This window comes from Schistocerca serialis, chromosome 2, assembly GCF_023864345.2.
Source record: "Schistocerca serialis cubense isolate TAMUIC-IGC-003099 chromosome 2, iqSchSeri2.2, whole genome shotgun sequence".
NCBI classification, from domain to species: domain Eukaryota; kingdom Metazoa; phylum Arthropoda; class Insecta; order Orthoptera; family Acrididae; genus Schistocerca; species Schistocerca serialis.
In genome coordinates this window covers 693,387,971-693,407,020 of record NC_064639.1, presented here as the reverse complement: position 1 = coordinate 693,407,020, position 19,050 = coordinate 693,387,971, and the positions used below count along the sequence as shown (strand labels likewise).

Here is a 19,050-nt window from a genome sequence, read left to right as displayed (position 1 = left end):
TATACAATTTCTGTGTGCATTGTGCCATATTACCAGCCTCTTCATTTCAGTGTATCCAACACAGAGTTAATGTAGGGCCTGCTGTTTTATTCGTAATGTGGCACTTTCAGTGGCATTGTTCAGTTTCCATACACAGGTGATGCAGGTAACACAGATGTCACAACCAATCCAGCTCCCTGCATTATCATCAGAATGTACTGATGTATGTAACTTTCCAACCAAGTCTGGACACACTGAGAATGTCTGTCAGGGCCAAGAACAGTCACGATGTATACTCCTGTCACAGCAACTATTTAAACGTTGGCATCATATCTAAAAAACTACATACCAAATTCAATTAATGCATAATTTTCATTGGTAACCCTCAAAATCATTGTATTAACTATCATAAAGTGTTGCGATGTTTTAACACGAGAGATGTAACAAGTTTTTCTTTGCAGTAAATCTCAAGAGTGAAACAAAAATCATTATTAGTTTGAATTTGGGCGTTTCAGCTGAATGATAGGTGTTTTGATTATGTGCTTCTCATCAAAGAAATTACATGTCAATTAGCAGTCGCACACCTCCTTCTTTGCTTCTTGCTTAGTGTCTGCTCCACACATTACACTTGTAATTTACTGTAAGTTATGATAACTACAAGTTAACATGAACAATAATTCACTATAATGTGCTACCATGAGTTGAATAAGTTACATAATCTTGTTTATTACTGTAATACATTAACATAGCTGAATGGAATATAGCTCACATTTAAATGCCAAGAGATGCCATTTGTTTATGTCGCTAGTTATATGTGCTGGAATGGTTGTTCTGTAACTGGACAGGCTGAAGATGTTTTCATTCAGTCAAATTCTTATAAATAAATGTGTGTTTATTTTACTTAAAACTAGTGATTTATTATTTTAAGTCACTTCATCATAAATTTTGCTGTAGTATCGCAAGAAATAGTATTCATTACCATGTCTGGGTTATAGGTTTTGAGAGAGAGAGAGAGAGAGAGAGAGAGAGAGAGAGAGAGAGAGAGAGAGAGAGAGAGAGAGAGAGAGATCAAAACATATTACTAGTCATAGCACTTTATTTTCTTTGGCTGTTATTTCCAGTTGGTGAAAGTCTAGCTTTTCAGAAGTTTCTCAGTTTCGAAAACTCATGTATTTTTGATAATTATTTTGTGAAATCAGTTCATTGTTGTTGACAAAATGTTTCTGTGGTAATAACAGTAGTTTCATCATTTTGGCACTAATGTTGTCTTGTAGCAATTTTGATCAGTACGAATATTTTATAAAATGAGAATTTTTGTTGCTTGGAAGATTATTTTATGCCTTTTCAGCAACAGTTGTAGCTGTAGTCGCTCCAGATGCTTGTGATGTAGCATCTCCATGCTCGTCATCCCCACAGATCAGGAATGGAAGTTTCTCTTTCAAAGCTGCACGATACTTTGGATGACTGTTAAAAATAAAAATTTTTAATAAGAATTATTTGTTTATGCTCAACTGTATAAATGTAAGTTACAGACATATTGGGCATATGTCAGAGCACATAAAGATCAGACAGAGGTTCAACAGATCCATAATATATTATCAAAATGCAGTAGACAGAGATTAAACAAAATCCATAGCATGTTATCAAAATGCAATTGACAGAAATATGACTGAGTAATGGTTTTGCAGCTTTGGAAAAAGGGGGAGAGGGAGTGGGGGGGGGGGGGGGGGGGGAGCAGATGGAGCCACACTTGTGTGTATTAAAATGATAGAATCCTGTTTTAATGTATACTACTCAGCATTTTCTGTCATTATTTGGTGTTTATATTGACAATATTTGTTGAATTCTGTGGTAAGACTGCTTTGCATAAAATCGAAATGAATACTGTAAATGTACACCTTCCTTTCTTATTGATGATCAAATTATGATTCATGAAAATTAAGTTTACCTGCAAACATCACTTTGCCAACTGAATAGAGTATCTAAAAATATAATATGAAAATACCAAAACAAAAGGCGAAAGCTGTGACTTTCAAAGGAATCTATATAATTAGACAATAGATATACATTGGTCACAAATTGAAAGCAAGTGTCACAATGTAACTCTATGATGAGGCATGAGTTACATCTGAAATCTCACAATATTTAATATAAGCCAAACATTGAAGACTAAAACAAAAAGGAGCATATCACTAAAATTCTGTAAAACAATGGCATTGTCTACAATACCTTACAGGTGTGAAAACTGGGTCCTGCCTCGAAAGACAAAAATTTCAATTGTTGCCTTAGTGAACTTCCAGTTGAAAGCAAAAAGTTGCACTCTACTGAATAGACAAATTAATTAAAATATGAAATTAGAGGTGAATAAACACACAAAAATGCAACAGTATGAACATAAATGAAAACATTTAGAAAGAATGTATGATGAGTTAACTAAAGAAGTCATCTTGTTTTGTCCAGTGGGCAACAGAATCCAAAGAGAGAGTGTGTGGAAGTCAGTTCAAGGTGCAAAGCTGGAATAAACAGCTGCCTATTTATTGAAATGAAGAAGCAGCATGCTCTTTCATAAGCTAAGGATGTTAGTAGCTGATTTTCCTTCCATGTTACTTTTTCAATTTTGATACACAAGTCAAATAGCAGAAGTTCCAGATCTTTCAAAAAACTGCTTTTAATGAAAATTGGTATTTTATATAATGTACAGAAGCAGGTTGTTGCCTAATGTACTAGTTCAGACAATCCATACTGTTGAAGGTTATCTTTCATTCTGGCATCTACAAAGCCCGTATGGATGGGAAGCTACTGTTATCAATAAACTTAATAGTTAGACAGCTGTGTTCTGTTCAGTTCATGATTTTGTTTTTTGGTATATTGCAGTATGTCACTCTACTGATAGTGAGTGTATCATTTCATCAAACCACACTCACCACCACTACTCTTGAAACTGTCTTCTTGGGAAAAATAATGAATTAAAAAAAAGTGCCTTGAAAACTGCTATTTTGGTTTAGATTTATGCTACATCTCTTATAGTTTGACAGTTTAGTTATATATTCATGAAATTTATGGTTAACCAACAGAAACTCCAGATATCAACAATGTAGAAAAAGACAATTGCTGCTTACTGTAAAGGAGACATGTTAAATTGCAGACAGGCACAATTAAAAGAACTTACATAAGCTTTCAGCTACAGCCTTCATTAGCAAAAGAGAAACATGCACACATCAATGTATTGCTGTGTGTTTATGTTGCCCTTTCTGACATTCCTCCAACAGCACTCTTGGTCTATGCAACCCACTCCAAGTATTCACTATCTCCTTGATTAGTGCATTCCACCTGTCTGAGGCACACAACAGCATTTTTGTGCTTTCGGTCACTATTTTGTTTGCATTAATTTGTGTTGTGTGTCAGCAGACTTTTCATGCTGCCTCAGCTTTGTACTTCAGGAGTATTCCACAGCTTTGCTGTTAGTGAAAATATCCTCTCCTACATAATTTGCACCAGATTCCTATGGTATATTTTTGAAACCAGGTATTAAGAGACCAAGATAATCTTGAAAAGTGTGTAATTTTGCCTTAATCAGTTTGATTTATGCTTCTGTAATATTCACATAAACTTGAACGAATTCATTCCAAGAAATGGAAGAGAGACCACATGTTTCTTGCTGCCTTCATAATGCTAAGGTTTCAGTTTTAGTTTTATACTCAGGACTGATTGGATTTCATAGCACCCACAGTCATTACCCCTGAATACCCATCTGAATACTTTAACTGAGCCTCAGTTTTTGTTATCTGAGTGAACCCTATGCACCAAAATAATAAAACAAACCAAATAATTTTGACAACTCTATAGAAATCATGTTGATTTATCTATTAACTTACACACAGTTAGAGTATATGACTGCCCTGTAGAACTGATAGCTATTATGAAGAGGAGAGAGAATTATTACTAGATTTTCAACCTGTACAGTTATTGACCATCTCCTTACCACACACCAAAAAAATGCCTTCCTGATTGCTGTTATTCAGTGCAATGTCTTTTCATTCCGATAACTGTTGTTTCTTATATAAGAGTTTCAGCATGGTCTGTGACACTCTTTTTCACTCCGAATCTAAGGATTCTGCATCCGAGATGCAATATCAAATTTATTATACCTGCTAATATTATTTTACACATAATAGTCCGCAGTTTTAAATTTGGATTAGGAGTACCATTTTAGTGTTGGATGATCCACAGTCCCTTGCAGATCACAACTTCACTGCCACTCTCAGCATTTTAAACAAGAATCATTTAATATTATTTCTTCCATTTTAAAGAAATGTAGCTCAGGATCTTCACATTAACTGTACATTCAGGAGAGGAGTACGCCGGACAAAATTTAATATAAGAGGCAATAAAAAAGATTCTGTTTGAGGGTGTTGCTGCAGTGTATATGCAACATAACATGACTCCAGTGTGGGTTTGTAAGCACCAACATGTAGGTAAGGGATTAGTGTTACATTCATATCTTTCCATTGCACATGTGGTATATGCAGAAGTGTGAACTATGGCAATGTTATTACCAAATGTGTTCACACAGGACCAACATACAGTTGTTCTGTTCAAGACTGCTGAAGGACAAACACTGGTAGATATTCATTGGGAAATGAAGAATGTTTATGGGGCAGTGTGCCTGTCAAGAACCTCTGCAACAAGAACTGCTGCTACTATTTCATGAGAATGCATGTCCCCATATTACAAATGTTGTAATGCATAAGTTACACCAACTCATGTGGGAGACATTTGGGCACCTGTCCTATAGTCCATATCTCTCCCCTTGCAGTTAGCATGCCTTCAGTCCCTTAAAAAAGGTCTTGATGGATCAATGATTGCTGTGCAATGAGGACATGCAGCAGGCGATTATGGACTTCTTCATGTAGCAGGACACAGTGTTTTACCAAACAGATACGTTCAACATTGAAATCAGTAGGATGATTGCCTCAACAAGCATGAGAGTTTTGCCTGATTGTCATACCAGTTCTGGACTGTATGGGCTCTGAACAGAAACTGTTTTACTGTCCCTTGTATGAGTATTACAGTTACATCATCACAGGCATTGGTAAACCAGTAGTCTTTCACTTTTTATATGCAGACATTGTGAAAATCACAGAGATTACTTTGAGTTGATTCACAATTTGTTTGAAGCGAACACACCAAGCACCTTGAAAAGTGCATTAACATCCTCATTATTGCTACTTGTTCTCAATCAAGTAATCATATGTCTCAAATCTCTTCAATCTGTCACAACAACTTCACAATCATGTTTTTACTCAGATATTAAAAGCCCACAGTTGTTTCAGTTCACAGTGTTGCAGCTTGTAGGCAGTCACTAATCCTTGTTCTTCAGCTACATTTCATATTGAGTAAACCTTGGTCATTTCGGTGTAAAGGTCTTCTTGTATATGTGTGTACTCTGTAAAGACCAACTGTTTGACTTAAAAATATAGATGGATCTAAACTGAACTACATCTAGCTGTTGTTGACTCACTCTATATGTTCTTATTATGAACTGTCAAGGAAATAGCTCACCTTATTCCATATACAATTGGGTTATAGACAGCATTGGCTTTTGCAAATAATGATCCCCAGATTGTTGCCAGAGGACTGATGTTTGCACCCTCAAAGATGCCAGTATAATTTATTACCAGGTATGGTGTCCAGGCAAAAAACCACAGGGAGATTGTCATTAGAGCAACCTGCAGGTAAAATTATAAAAAAATATATTTATAACATTTGTTTCAAATTTGCATAAATTTGTACAAAGTTTCATAATGCTGAACTGCGAAGAACAGCCAAAATTTTAGCTCCTTTTTTTTTTTAAACTTGATACAGTATCCATATTTTCAACAAAAATTGTGACAAAGCTGGGGTAAATGTTATCTCGACTGCAACTTTTGGCACAGAGCCATCTTATGTAAATGATATTTGCTACAAAATCTTTGCTTACTTACTTTCACACAGCAGTTTGAATTGTTACACTTACATCAACTAATTTTCTTATCAGGCAATGATTTCTACATGATTTCTGTTTTTCTATTGTTCCATTGTCTGCAGGACACATTACCTTTGCAAGTTTGCATTCTGCACTGGTATTTGATGCATCTGATGATCGTAGTGAAGCTACATTCATCTTCTTGGCCTGCTCTCGCATATTCTTCTCATGGGCAGCTACAGCCTGAAAAAAAGAAATAGTTTTACAATTGAAACTGATTAATGTATATGGTGTCACGAGTGTGCTGAAAAAGAAGTTTGTATATTCAGTAATTTAATATTTGCCTGTTTTTGAATAATTTATATAATTTTGTTACAGAGGTTGGAAATAAGAACTGTATTGTTGTTTCAGATAACGTATTTTATGTGTGTTCAACTTCTATTCCTGTTCTGCTTGGAGATAAGGACACTAATCAATGCTTTACACAGTGAGCAATAAACCATTAAGAGGATCACCAGAAATCGTCAAAGTTGAATGATGATGGCGATTAATATTCAGTCAAATAGTGATATTAATACGACAAAAATTATGTTATGGAGTCCCCACAAGTTGCACAAGGATCATAAATACAGAGCATCAAACCAAAAAATGCCAGACGATCTACTCCAAGAGAGCTTCTGTAAAGTTTGGAAGGTAGGAGACGAGATACTGGCAGAAGTAAAGCTGTGAGTACCAGGCGTGGGTCGTGCTTCGGTAGCTCAGATGGTAGAGCACTTGCCCGCGAAAGGCAAAGGTCCCAAGTTCGAGTCTCGCTCGAGCACACAGTTTTAATCTGCCAGGAAGTTTCATATCAGCGCACACTCCGCTGCAGAATGAAGATCTCATTCTACTCCGATAATGTCTGCCTGGCTCCTTTACTCTATGCATTGTTAATTTCTGTTTACTGCTTAGGCAAAGTGGAAGTCATCATATCAGATTCTTATTCAGCCTTTTCTTAAGTTTGCTAAAGAAAACCAGACAAGTATCTTTACTGTATGAAGTACACAAGGATTCATCTTTGATTTTCAGAAAGAAATTATCTAATTTGATTCTTGTTACTACATTTTGCTCTATTTTCTTGCTTCTGTCTTTATATGTATGTGCTAGCTCAACATTTAACATTCCCTTCAGTATGATAGGTGTACATTGGCTACACTGTTTCCATTCTTTCCTTATGTCGACAGATGCAATAAAATTTTAACAGTCAGTCTTGGCAATGGCATTGGCTCATAAGTGAAGTCCTGAGTATTATACAGAAATGATATTTACTATAAAACTAGAAATTAAAAAAATATATATAAATATGATCATTCAGTAGGAATAACATGTGTTAAAGTAAATATAATAACTGAGTATGTGATGCAATTTATTTTTAATTTCTTGTACCAGTGCCACTACAAATTATGTTGCATTTACTAATCATTCAGATGTAAGAATAAGGATATGTAAATAATACCAAGGAAAAATAGCTTTGCTTCCCTGCATTTACTCCTTCAGTGGTGATTTCCATAATTAGAGTCAGAATTTAGAAGTAATAGAGTACCAGACATGTTTTGGTTTTTACTATTGCATTAGTAGCCCATTCCATGGCACAAGTAGTTTCACATTTGTCTAAAACTCAGACTACTGCAATCTGATTCATTAGTTTGAATACACAGGGCAATTTAAGATATGATAGATATTAAATGCACCATGTAAAAGGTGCTTTAGCTCTCAGAATGGTATGTGAACAGATGTCGTAGTAATGTTGAGGTTTTGCTTCAAATGCTGCTGGTATGCGTGCGGTGAAAGGGGAGCAAATATAATGTTAATTTGATGTGTGTTGAAACATGAAACTATGTTCAGTGTGTAACTTTAGAAATTTCAGATGTTCATTCTTTGCATAAATATGCATTATATCACTTACCTGTACTATAAAGTAATAGGAGTATATTATAGTGAACAGAGGTGTAAAATAGACAAATACAGAGTATACGAGAATGTAGCTTCTGCTTGTCCATGTTTTTGTCAGATAATCAGTTCCACAGGCTGTCATGTTTCCTTCCGGCACATACCTACAAATATAATTAAGAAAAAAAAGAATATTAAAACATACTGTAGATCTCTTTTGTTGTGCACAACAGCTGTATATGTTGTTGTACACATGCTGTGAAAAATATTAGTTAACAAAATTTCCTTGAAAAAAACAGTTAAAAGATAATGAAAAAGTTTAAAGAATATTTAACTTCTACACACTTTAACCATTTCCAGCAAAAACACACAATATGTGGTACATAAAACTGAAAAATCCAGTTGTCTCAAAACTAGTTTTATTACAGTTGTTAAGAGTCCTCTGGTGGTGAAGCTTTCACAGGTTTCTCTGAATTCACGCAGTGCTTGTGAGTGAAGTATGTTGTATTTATCCCAATATTCTGCAAGAAATACCACAAGGTAAGTGTCCACATTATCTATACAATTTGCTTGCTGCAGAAAACACCATTACTCCCAACCTTTTGCTTTCCTGGACAATACATTTAGTATATAGTTAGTGTCATTCAAAACTATGACAGGTGTTGCTACATGTCATATTGAGACAGTTTATGATCCAAATAGATAACTTGATGCTAGTCTCAGATCTACACTTGCAGTCTTGCTCATTCGCTATGAGAACCTTTTGACAAATGCTTCACGTGAATCATTCGTAGTATTCCAGTCTCATCTGACTTACGTGATGGACCTAAAGATGTGGAAATTGAATACAGTTCTTTCCTGATCTCCATTTGACAGCTGTACCTACAACTGGCTGTAATCAATACCACATTGATTCGAAAGAGAACTTTGCTGATAGTAATGTGCCACAAATTCATGAGCATCCATACAAAATCAAAAGCTCTTAATTATGTCTAATCTCAAGTTTTACAGAAACAAGTGTGTGGTTGCTGACAAAGGAAATTAGTGATGCGGCTGTGGCTAATGATAGTGCTGCATCTTTTCAATTTTTGAAAATGTAGATGTTCTTTCATGTACTTCATTTATGTTAGTGCACTGCTTCAGTGTTAAATGAAACAATGAAGACAGCGTGAGCGATCTGTCAACAACCAAGGTAATTCTTGGAAAGTTTAAGAACAGGATTACATATAATAAACAATGTGTCATATTAGCAGTGTAATACTGCCTAGAAGATAATGGAAATGCAGTAAAACTGGATTATTCAAGTTATTTCGCCCAACTTCTGTATTCTACTATATCATCTGATATTTGTATTTTGCTGATGTGCTTACCTATTCCACCCAAAGAGTGGGGCCAAAGTCCATCCAATAGCAAAGAACCAGATCAGTGCTATTCTAATGAGAGCTGTTTTAATTGTCATTGGTTTAGCAGATAATCCCTGTAAGAGTTGTTAATTGTCTGTAATTTTTAATGAAAATGTCAGAATATACTTTTACATGCTAGTTATTATTACATTTACCTTCACAATTACATTGTATCTGTCCTGTGCTATCATTGTCATTGTCCATATTGATGCAAAACCAAACAGTGATCCACACATCCCATAAATGTCACACATTAGAGGACCTGTAATAAAGGAAATAGTTAATTTGTGGAGACTAGATAGATTTTGCATATCTGCCCTCTCTAATACAGTGGATATTGTAGTGCCGACGTGAATTTCAGCCATATTCATAAAGTGAAATATCTCCTATAGTTTAAAATTATATGACAGCAATAGCATGATCTCCAATTCGTATATGTTACAACTGCACACTTTTGACATTACAGTGTGTACACAATACTTTAGCCAGTAAGCAGCACTATGGGATTGTGTCAGAGCTGTTGGTGGTGGCGTTCAGACCAGTATCACATGGAAGGCTATGAGGGATGTTTGTTCGTTGGAGTACTGTATTCATGTTTTACACATACGTGTGGTATGAAAATAAGTGAGAGGCATCTAGTATGTAACCTTCTTGTATTGAAAATCAGACAAGAGTCTTCCACCTGTAACATTCCCATCCACAATGTGAGTATCTGTCATCAAGAGTACCAGGCAGTTTCACTTAAGGAGGAAACATAGTCATTAAGGCACTAGACTTGCATGTGGATTGAGTGGACTACAAATCACAGTCTGGTTATCAGATTCAATTTTTCTGTGGCTGTTTTGTTGAAGTACAGTTGCTGCCAATTTTATTATAGTAATATAGCCGATTTTCTCTCCTTTCCTTCTCCATTCTGAGCATGCACTCCATTTATATTGAGCTCTTCATCATTGAGACATTAAACTTTTCTCTCTCCCCTCTCTTCTTATACAGTAACTGTTAGAATCTGGAGTAGATTGGATGTCATCAAGCCGAGAAATTCTTCACTTCCACTAATGTCCTGAGTGCCCATCATACTAGTGAAGTATGTGGACCCAGCAGAGAAACAAGTCTAGCACATCAAGAAACCCCTTCTACTTACAAAATTTTGGGAAGTAAATGCCATTCTGCCATGTACCAGAGTATTTGGTAACAATGAAAACTGAGAAGACAGATGTATCAGTTAAGTCTGCTTGTAGTAGGCACATTGTTGCACTATTTGCTATCTGCCATTATCTGACTGTTGATGCTCAGGAATATGCTTTGGTGAGAGAAAAAATTACAAGAATTGAATGATAATCAGCCATTTGTAATTATTCAGTGTCTGATTATGGCTATCATATTATTGAAAAATGCTGTTAACAAATCTACATCTACATAAATGCTCTGCAAGCAATATATGGTAAGTGATGAAGTAGCGAATAGAGCGAGGAAAAAATGACTGTCAATATGCCTCTGTACGAGTCGTAATTTCTCTTATCTTTGTGGTCTTTACGTAAAATGTGTGTTGTTGGCAGTAGAATTGTTATGCAATCAGCCTCAAATGCCAGTTCTCTAAATTTTCTCAGTGACGTCCCCCGAAAAGACCATCACCTTCATTTGAGGGATTCCCATTTGAGTTTCTGATGCACCTCCATAATACTTGTTTGTTGTTCAGTTACTGATAACAAATCTAGCAGCCTGCCTCTGAAATGGTTCAATGTCTTCCTTTAAACCGATCCCAAACACTCAAGCAGTACTCAAGAGTGGGCTTCACTAGTGTCCTATATGTGGTCTCCTTTACACATGAACCACAATTTCCTAAAATTTTTCCGATAAACTAAAGGTGACCTTCCACCTTTCCTAATGTGCTTGTTCCATTTATTATTGCTCTGCAACATTATGCTTTGATATTTAATTGATGTGACTGTCAAGCAGCACACTACTCTGTTGTATTTGAATAGCATAGGATTGTTTTCCTACTCATCTACATTCACTTAATTTTTTCTACATTTAGAGCTAGCTGCCATTCATCACACCAACTAGAAATTTTATCTAAGGCATCTTGTATCCTCCTACAGTCACTCAATGATGATACCTTCCCATAACCTCAGCATCATCAGCAAACAGCTGCAGATTATTGTTCATCCTCTCTGCCAGATGATTCATGTATACGGAAAATAATAGTGGTCCTATCACACTTCCCTGGTGCACTCCTAATGATACTCTTGTCTGATGAACACTTGCCATTGAGGATGACATATTGGGTTCTATTATTTAAAAGTATTTGAGATGCTCACATATGTGCAAACCTATTTCATATGCTTGTACTTTTATTAACACCTATAGTCGGGTACCGTGTCAAATGCTTTTCGGAAACCTTATATGGAATTTGCCTGTTACCTTTCATCCATAGCTCACAGAATATAGTGATGAAAGGGCAAGCTGATTTTTGCAAGAGTGCTGCTTTCAGAAACTGTGCTGATTTGTGGACAGAAGGTTTTCCTTGTCTAGGCAAATTACTATATTTGAACTGAGAATACGTTCAAGAATTCTACATCAAATTCATGCTAAGGTCTGCAATTTTGCAATCTGTTCTTTTACCCATCACCTGCATTTTTTTCCAGTCATTTGGGACTTCACACTGGGCAATAGATTCACAATAAATGCAAGCTAAGTAAGGGGTCAGTGCCATTGAGTATGCTTTGTAAAACTGAATTGGGGTTCCATCTGGACTTGGTGATATACATGTTTTTGACTCTTTCAGTTGTTCCTCTATACCAGGAATGCCTGTTACTGTGTCCTCTGTACAGAAGTCTGTCTGATGGTCAAATGACTGTGTATATGTAAGATTCTCCTGCTTGAACCATTTCTTAAATGCAAAGTTTTAAAAAAATCAGCTTTCCTTTTGTTGTCTTCTGCTGCCACACCAGACTGGTCAATGAGTTACTGGATATAAGCCTTAGACCCACTTAGCAATTTTATGAAGGACCAGAATTTTCTCAGGTTCTCGGCAAGATCATTTACTGAGGTATGACAGTGGTAGCTGTTGTATGCTTTGTGCATCAGTCTTTTTAAAGATGCCTGAATCTCTGCTAACTTCAGCCTATTAGCATTTTTGCATTCCCTTTAGAACCGAGACTTTGCTTTCTCAGCGTTTTCCAAATTTCTTTGCAAAACCATTGTGGGATTTTTCCACTTACTGGGAACGTACTTGTCCAGAGCTCAGTTTACAATCTGTATAAACTTTGCCCATAATTTCTGTATGTCCATCATCCTGGAACTAAATAATGTCAATTCACTGTCTAAGTGGGATGCCAACAACTGCTTATTTGCTCTCCCTAGCAGAAATAGTCTCCTAGCCTTCTTGACTAATCTATTACCTTTAATAACCATAGTTACTATGATACCATGATCACTAATCCATCTCTATAATGATGCCATTGATAATGTCAGGTCTGTTTGTAACTCAAAGGTTTAAAATATTTCCATTGCATGTTGGCTGCTGAACTGGTAGCTGCTCAAGACTGTTTTCAGAAAATGTATTCAAAAGTACTTTGGGAGACTGTCTGTCTGTCTATTCCTTGCAGTGAATCTGTAGATGTCCCAGTCTATAGTCGGTCAGGTAAAATTGCCTCCAACTAATATTTTGTGATCTTCATATTTGCGCACTCCTGATCGTAGACTTTCTGTGAATGACTCTAAAACTGTCACAGCGGAATCATAAGGCCAGTAAAAACATCCAACAATTAACTTGATTTCACTTATACATGCTGTACATGATGAGGTAACTTCACTGTTACACTCAAATTTGACCTCAACTAGACAATATTTTTATCATCTGCAATGAACATCCCTCTTCCATGGCATTTGATCTATGTTTTTGATTTATGTTCCATGACTCGCTAAATATTTCAGAGCTTTCTACTTTGGGTTTCAGTCAGCTTTTGGTCTCAAGAATTATTTGAGCACAAGATATTTCCGGGAGGGCTATAAATTCAGGAGCTTTGTTACAATACTCTGACAATTTACTAGTAAAATAATGACAGTCAAAGTGTCTGTACCCTGAACACTGTCTGATTTCTCTGTCCGCATGTCGCATGTTATCTGGCAAATGTTCATCAGAATGCCTCAAACTACCAACTACCCCCCCCCCCCCCCACACACACACACAAAAGTACCAAGTAGTTGCTTCATTCGTGTAGTGCACCCCTGACCTATCAAAGGGAATCATACAATTCCTCACCTGATAACACAGGACCAGAAATCTGCAGTCAATGTCATCACAGAACTGACGAAGCCTTTGACTGAGTTCCTATAGTCAGATCCAAATCAAAGGACTCCTATCAGCTATGGGAACAATGTGCAAGGCCTTCACGTCTTCTGCCAGCTGTCTATATGAACTGAGGGTGGCCTCAGAACCTGAACGATAGGTGTCAGTGCCGACATAAGCCACAACTTGCAGATGAGTGCACCCTACATGCTTGATAGCTGCAGGAAAGGCCTCCTCCAAGGCCTCAATATCTCATATGAGGCTCCCAGTAGACATATCAAGTGCACATTGGCATTTTTTTCCAGCCCTGAACACTATTTCCCTAAGTCGCCCCATAATGTGCTCAATTGTGACATTCTCTGATTGTCAAGCAAGCAATAGCCACACAATAATGCACTGTGTATCTTCCCATAATGGAATACATTTGAACCATTTGAAAGTGTGCCACATTTTTTAAAAACCAACAGGCATTCACTAAATCGAAGAATGTAGTGGAATCTAATGGTATGTTTGTTGATGACCACATACACACCACATTTTATTGTAATGCAATTTGTAATCTCATGAGAGAGTTTTTGCAATGGGTTACCTGCATAATAATTGGTGAGATAACACAAGACTACGAAGTGTATTCTAAATTCCTGCCTTACACAAATCCCTCTCGAAGACGTATGAAGAAATGCTTAATCAGTTAGTCAGGTTGATTCTATCCAGCTATTAAATGCTTCTCATTCGAGCTCTTTACACAAGTTTACACAATCTTGTAAGTAGTTTACTTTATTGCCTTTTCACTTGTTCATGCTTAGGCACTAACAACTGCGCTATCACACAGCCTAAGGCAAATGTAGTGTTTTATGGAATCACTTCATAAAGTACTGAAAAGAGAGTCTGTGTAATGTGTGGTGGTGGTGCACAGCTTGCTGATTTCTTTTAATGCTGTTACCGTGTCCCCTCCGATACCTTCAGTAGTCACAGTTAGGCAATGAAAATATCTTCAAACAGTAACAGTGGTCTAAAATTATTATGTTAATTTGATTTGAAATACTCTATGAGCACTGATCTGTCGACAAAATAAACTGTGTGTGTATTTCGGACCATATATGCTTCATCTTTAAACGCTAAATTTGTGAATGGTACAGGATGATGTTAATGTAGTCTACTGGAACTATGTTCTCTGTCTCCTATCTCGTTGGACATTTTGTCATGATTGTTCTCCTGTGACAATTTTACAAATGTTTACTAAATATTGGTAAACATTTTTATGCTCGTGTTGAGGACAGTAATAAAATTTACAGTTTGAAGTTGTCAGCAGAAGTGGCTGACAAGATACCCACACCATTCAAAATCTTGTACATTTATCTGCTAATTTTTAACTTTTTATCATATTTACTACATGTATGTTTACAGTTCCAATCATTATGTAAAACACTAAAGTAGTCTTTCTTGAATAAATGTTTGCTACTATCATAAATACTGTCCTATTTTATGAACTATCTACTTACCCAGCACCCATGTTTCATAGTAACAGTTTAATACCATTGGTGGTGACATTACAACCATCATGAGAAAATCTGAGAAAGCTAGATTCACCACTAGAAGGTTTGATGGTGTTCTCAGAGATTTGGTTGTTGAAAATATATAGATGACTACACCATTTCCAATCCAAGAAATAACACCAAGAACAGCAATCATGAAGCCAAGAATGCCATGCCAGAGGGGGTTCAGGGGAGGAAACTGGTACCTGTAGATTTGCATTGGATATATTGAAATTTAAAGTAAATTAACACAAAAGATCATCATAAAACCACAGGAAAAATTTCTAGAGTCAAGTTCATATACTTACCAATGAGCATCCACAAGATGGAGCATATTTGGTGGCACTTTATCCACAACAGTGATGTTGGATGGTCCCTGCCACTGGGCAGCATAGTGTGGTACCAACAATAGGCTTGCTGTCTCCATCTGCATAACAGATAATAAGATATTATGTATAACAGTCCATACTACAGACATCAATAGCAGTGGTCCTCAGCTATAGGAGAGAAAGAAAACTTAATATGAAGGTCATTTATATGAATGCAGATTTCACAATGCACTTCCACCAATTATAATATTATCTGTTGATCTGAAAGCATGACATGCAGTTTTTGTCTTTAAGCTTTTCCATCAACTACTCCATTTTTAACAGAACATTTATTCTCTAGATCATTATTTACATACAAAAATCTTTATTGCAGAAATGGTGAACACTGCATTAGTAAAAGATTATTTGAAGCAAAGACATTTAATTACCTTTTTTGAAACTTGAAGAAAACAACCAAGATGGTGCCTACTCAAGTTTCTCAGAGAAGACCCAAGCTACTGGTGGTATACCTGTTGTGTAAAGTGCCACTTAAGACACTCACATTCAAGTCAGTGATTTACCCTTATATATTGTACTTCTAAACCTTACAAATGCTGTGATAAAATCCTCTGTTTCATGAGAGGCTTCAGCAATTCCTTCAAGCCAACTTGCTGTCTTCTATAAAACCAATAAGTGTCAGTCACATGAACAGGATAAACCGTAATGAATTATATGCATTTGACACACAGGGTATTATTTCAGCAACTGTCTCTTACACCAGAGCTAGAAGGGTGGAGCAATAGGATCATTATCATCATTTTGTTAGTACTGTAATAGTGGTATAGTTTTTGTTAGAAAATTTGTGATGAGTGTTGCTGCTTATTAGAGGGTTAAAAGGTAATTAATTAGTTTCTGCATTAACTATTTGATCTATACATACTTCCATTAGACCAGTTATTGAGTCAGTGCATTTATAAAATGGTAATTGTGCAGTAATAGACAGCTTTAGCATTTCTACAAGTGAAATTTTGTATGGAATGTTTACAACATTGAATGGAAATCTTACTCTCTGTGCCCATGAAAATACTGACATAATTTTGTTGGTATTTGTATAATGCCTTAAATCACTGCTTGTATAGCTGCACAAAATGCCAGACATTCATAATCTGTACCATCTAGTGGCCTCACATTGATGAGGCATTAACCCTTCCATTCCCCTCTTATTCATAAGTAGACTATTTTGTAAGAAAAGTTTTCAGTGTCTTGGAGATTATTATAATGTTTAACTTCTGATATTTTTAAAAAAGAAATATCTTTATAAATTATGGGAATATTTATTTCAATGATTTTGTGTGTGTGTGTGTGTGTGTGTGTGTGTGTGTGTGTGTGTGTGTGTGTGTGTGTGTGTGTGCTGCACAGTGCCATCTGTTTTCTAAGTATTCTTTGTGTGGTAACATCAGAAATATTTACAAAATTACTTACATTTTAACAGAATTTCCTCCATATTGAATACATGAATTTTTGTGATCCCTATGCCATTTCTCAGTTTTTTTGTAAGTTTTCCAGACAAAGTAAGGAATGATAACCTCTTAGACAATCCTTGCAAAACTGTCCATCTGTATTCATTTGCATTTGTTAACTTCTGTCTCATGCTACAATGCTATGTTTTCTGTCACCTGAAGTCTACTGTCATGCTGTGGTGAAGTCCCATTTCCTTCGGATCTCCAGATTTTGGCTGGAGAAAGGATCAGTAAGTTTCAAAATAATTTTACAATTTTGTGTATAGGATTTGATCAGCTGTTGCACTAGTGTAATTTCTTAAAAACAGTGTTGCAGAGTAGTTTTACTAGACTTCCAGAGTTAGCAAGCTTTTGAAGAATCTCCCAGATGTTCAACTATGATTCTGAAATTTGCTATCCACAATGCACATTTGTACTGTAAAACATAACTGCTGTATTACAAAATACCCCCATAAAAGACAAGCTGTTATAAAGAATCCTGCAACGAGATTTTCAAAACTAAGAAACTTCCAACACTGTCATCAATATATGTTTATAAAATGGTTCAACTAATTTTAAAATATAAGCAGTTTAATAGTCTAAATAGAGATTTGCACATTTACAATACTTGGAGAGACCTTGATTATCATCTGGAAAGACATCACAGATAGTGCAGACAACAGGCCCTATTACATGGGGATCAAATTTTATAACAAAGTTCCAAGAAATTTAAAAAGGTCCAGTGGAAGGTACTTTGAAATGATTTTCAAATAGTTTCGTACCAATAAGTATTTTTATTCAGGAATTCCTTTCGGAGGAGTACAATACTTTCATTTGTACAAATACCATTGGGTTGGGTTCGTAGCATTTTTCCGTAAGTTTAATAAACATAACAGATGCATATAACAGAAACTTTAGTTATCAATAATATATTCTCCTTCACTACTTACAACAATCTACCAATGCTCGGGTAACTTATCGATTCCACAGCTGTACAAATCATGTGGTTCTGATGTGAGAAACTTGTCGAGCCACATTTGGAGTGCATTTTCATCCGGAAAGAAAATTTCTTGAAGGTTGTTTGATAGAGAGCAGAAAAGGTGAAAATCAGAGGCAAGAGATTAGGTGAATAAGGTAGTTGTGGAATGACTGCCCAACCAAGCCTCCTGTATAGTGTTTTTTGTCAGTCTAGTAGAATGTGAGCAGGCATTATCGTGGAGTAGCATCACTTCACACAGTCTTGACAATAAATGTTAGCAGTGATGGTTACACCTTTGGGAAGCAATTCATAGTACATCATACCACTGCTGTTCTACCAGATGAGTAACATTATTTTTTTGGATGCACATAGGTCTTTGTACAGGGAGTCTCTGCTTTGTGTGGGCTCAATCATTCTTTTCTTTCCATTATGTTAGCATAAAGACACCATTTCTTGTCTCCAGTAACAATATGGGATAGGAATGGTTGGTGGTGTTCATGAGCCAATAGATGATGAGCAAGCAGAGTTGCATAAATGGCCTCCTGCTGATTTTTGTAATTTTGACTTGGAGCATGCAGTACCCACATGCCTTATTTTTGAACCTTCGCCATTGCATGCAAATGTCACACAATGGTGGAATGATAACAGTTTATCACATTTGCCAGTTCTCGAGTACACTGACATGGATCATTGTGGATTGATGTGTTTGAAAGATCTTCATCAAATCCTGAAGGTACTTCTGAATGTGGAGAGCCACCAATGTGAAAAATGGCCTCCTTAAAATGAGAAAACCATTTTCTTGCCTTGCTCTGTCCAGTGGCATTATCCCCACGCATGGTGGAGATGTTTCTGACTGCCTCTGCTCCTGTCATCCCTATACTGAACTAAAACAGAAGAATATGTCGGAAATTTTCTAATTTCACCACTTGGCACTCAATTTCCTAACATCCACAGTTCCACTCACTATCTCCAAATGACAATGTGTAAACTCATACAGCAACAGTGAACTACAAATGAAAAATGATAATCGATAAGTAAACTCATAACAACCTGAATACCAATGTGCAAAACAAAACGCTATGAACTTATGCATCAACTTGATATTTATAAGTACCAGTAATCAAGCTAAGTAACTTTTTATCTTTATTGTTTGTAATAATTC

The 19,050-nt window shown here is 36.1% G+C and overlaps 1 protein-coding gene across 1 annotated transcript; it reads right to left on the bottom strand.

Annotated features, from left to right (window-relative positions):
* Positions 1-1,057: 1,057 nt before the first annotated feature.
* Positions 1,058-15,993, bottom strand: LOC126457834 (opsin-1-like). The gene is made up of 9 exons (XM_050094464.1): positions 15,860-15,993; positions 15,411-15,529; positions 15,070-15,308; positions 9,432-9,538; positions 9,244-9,350; positions 7,890-8,037; positions 6,077-6,187; positions 5,542-5,708; positions 1,058-1,443 (listed from the first exon to the last, which is right to left on the bottom strand). Exons 2-9 carry the CDS (start codon positions 15,527-15,529, stop codon positions 1,314-1,316), a joined length of 1,128 nt encoding a protein of 375 aa, XP_049950421.1. The 5' UTR covers positions 15,860-15,993; the 3' UTR covers positions 1,058-1,313.
* Between the last annotated feature and the right edge of the window lie 3,057 nt (positions 15,994-19,050).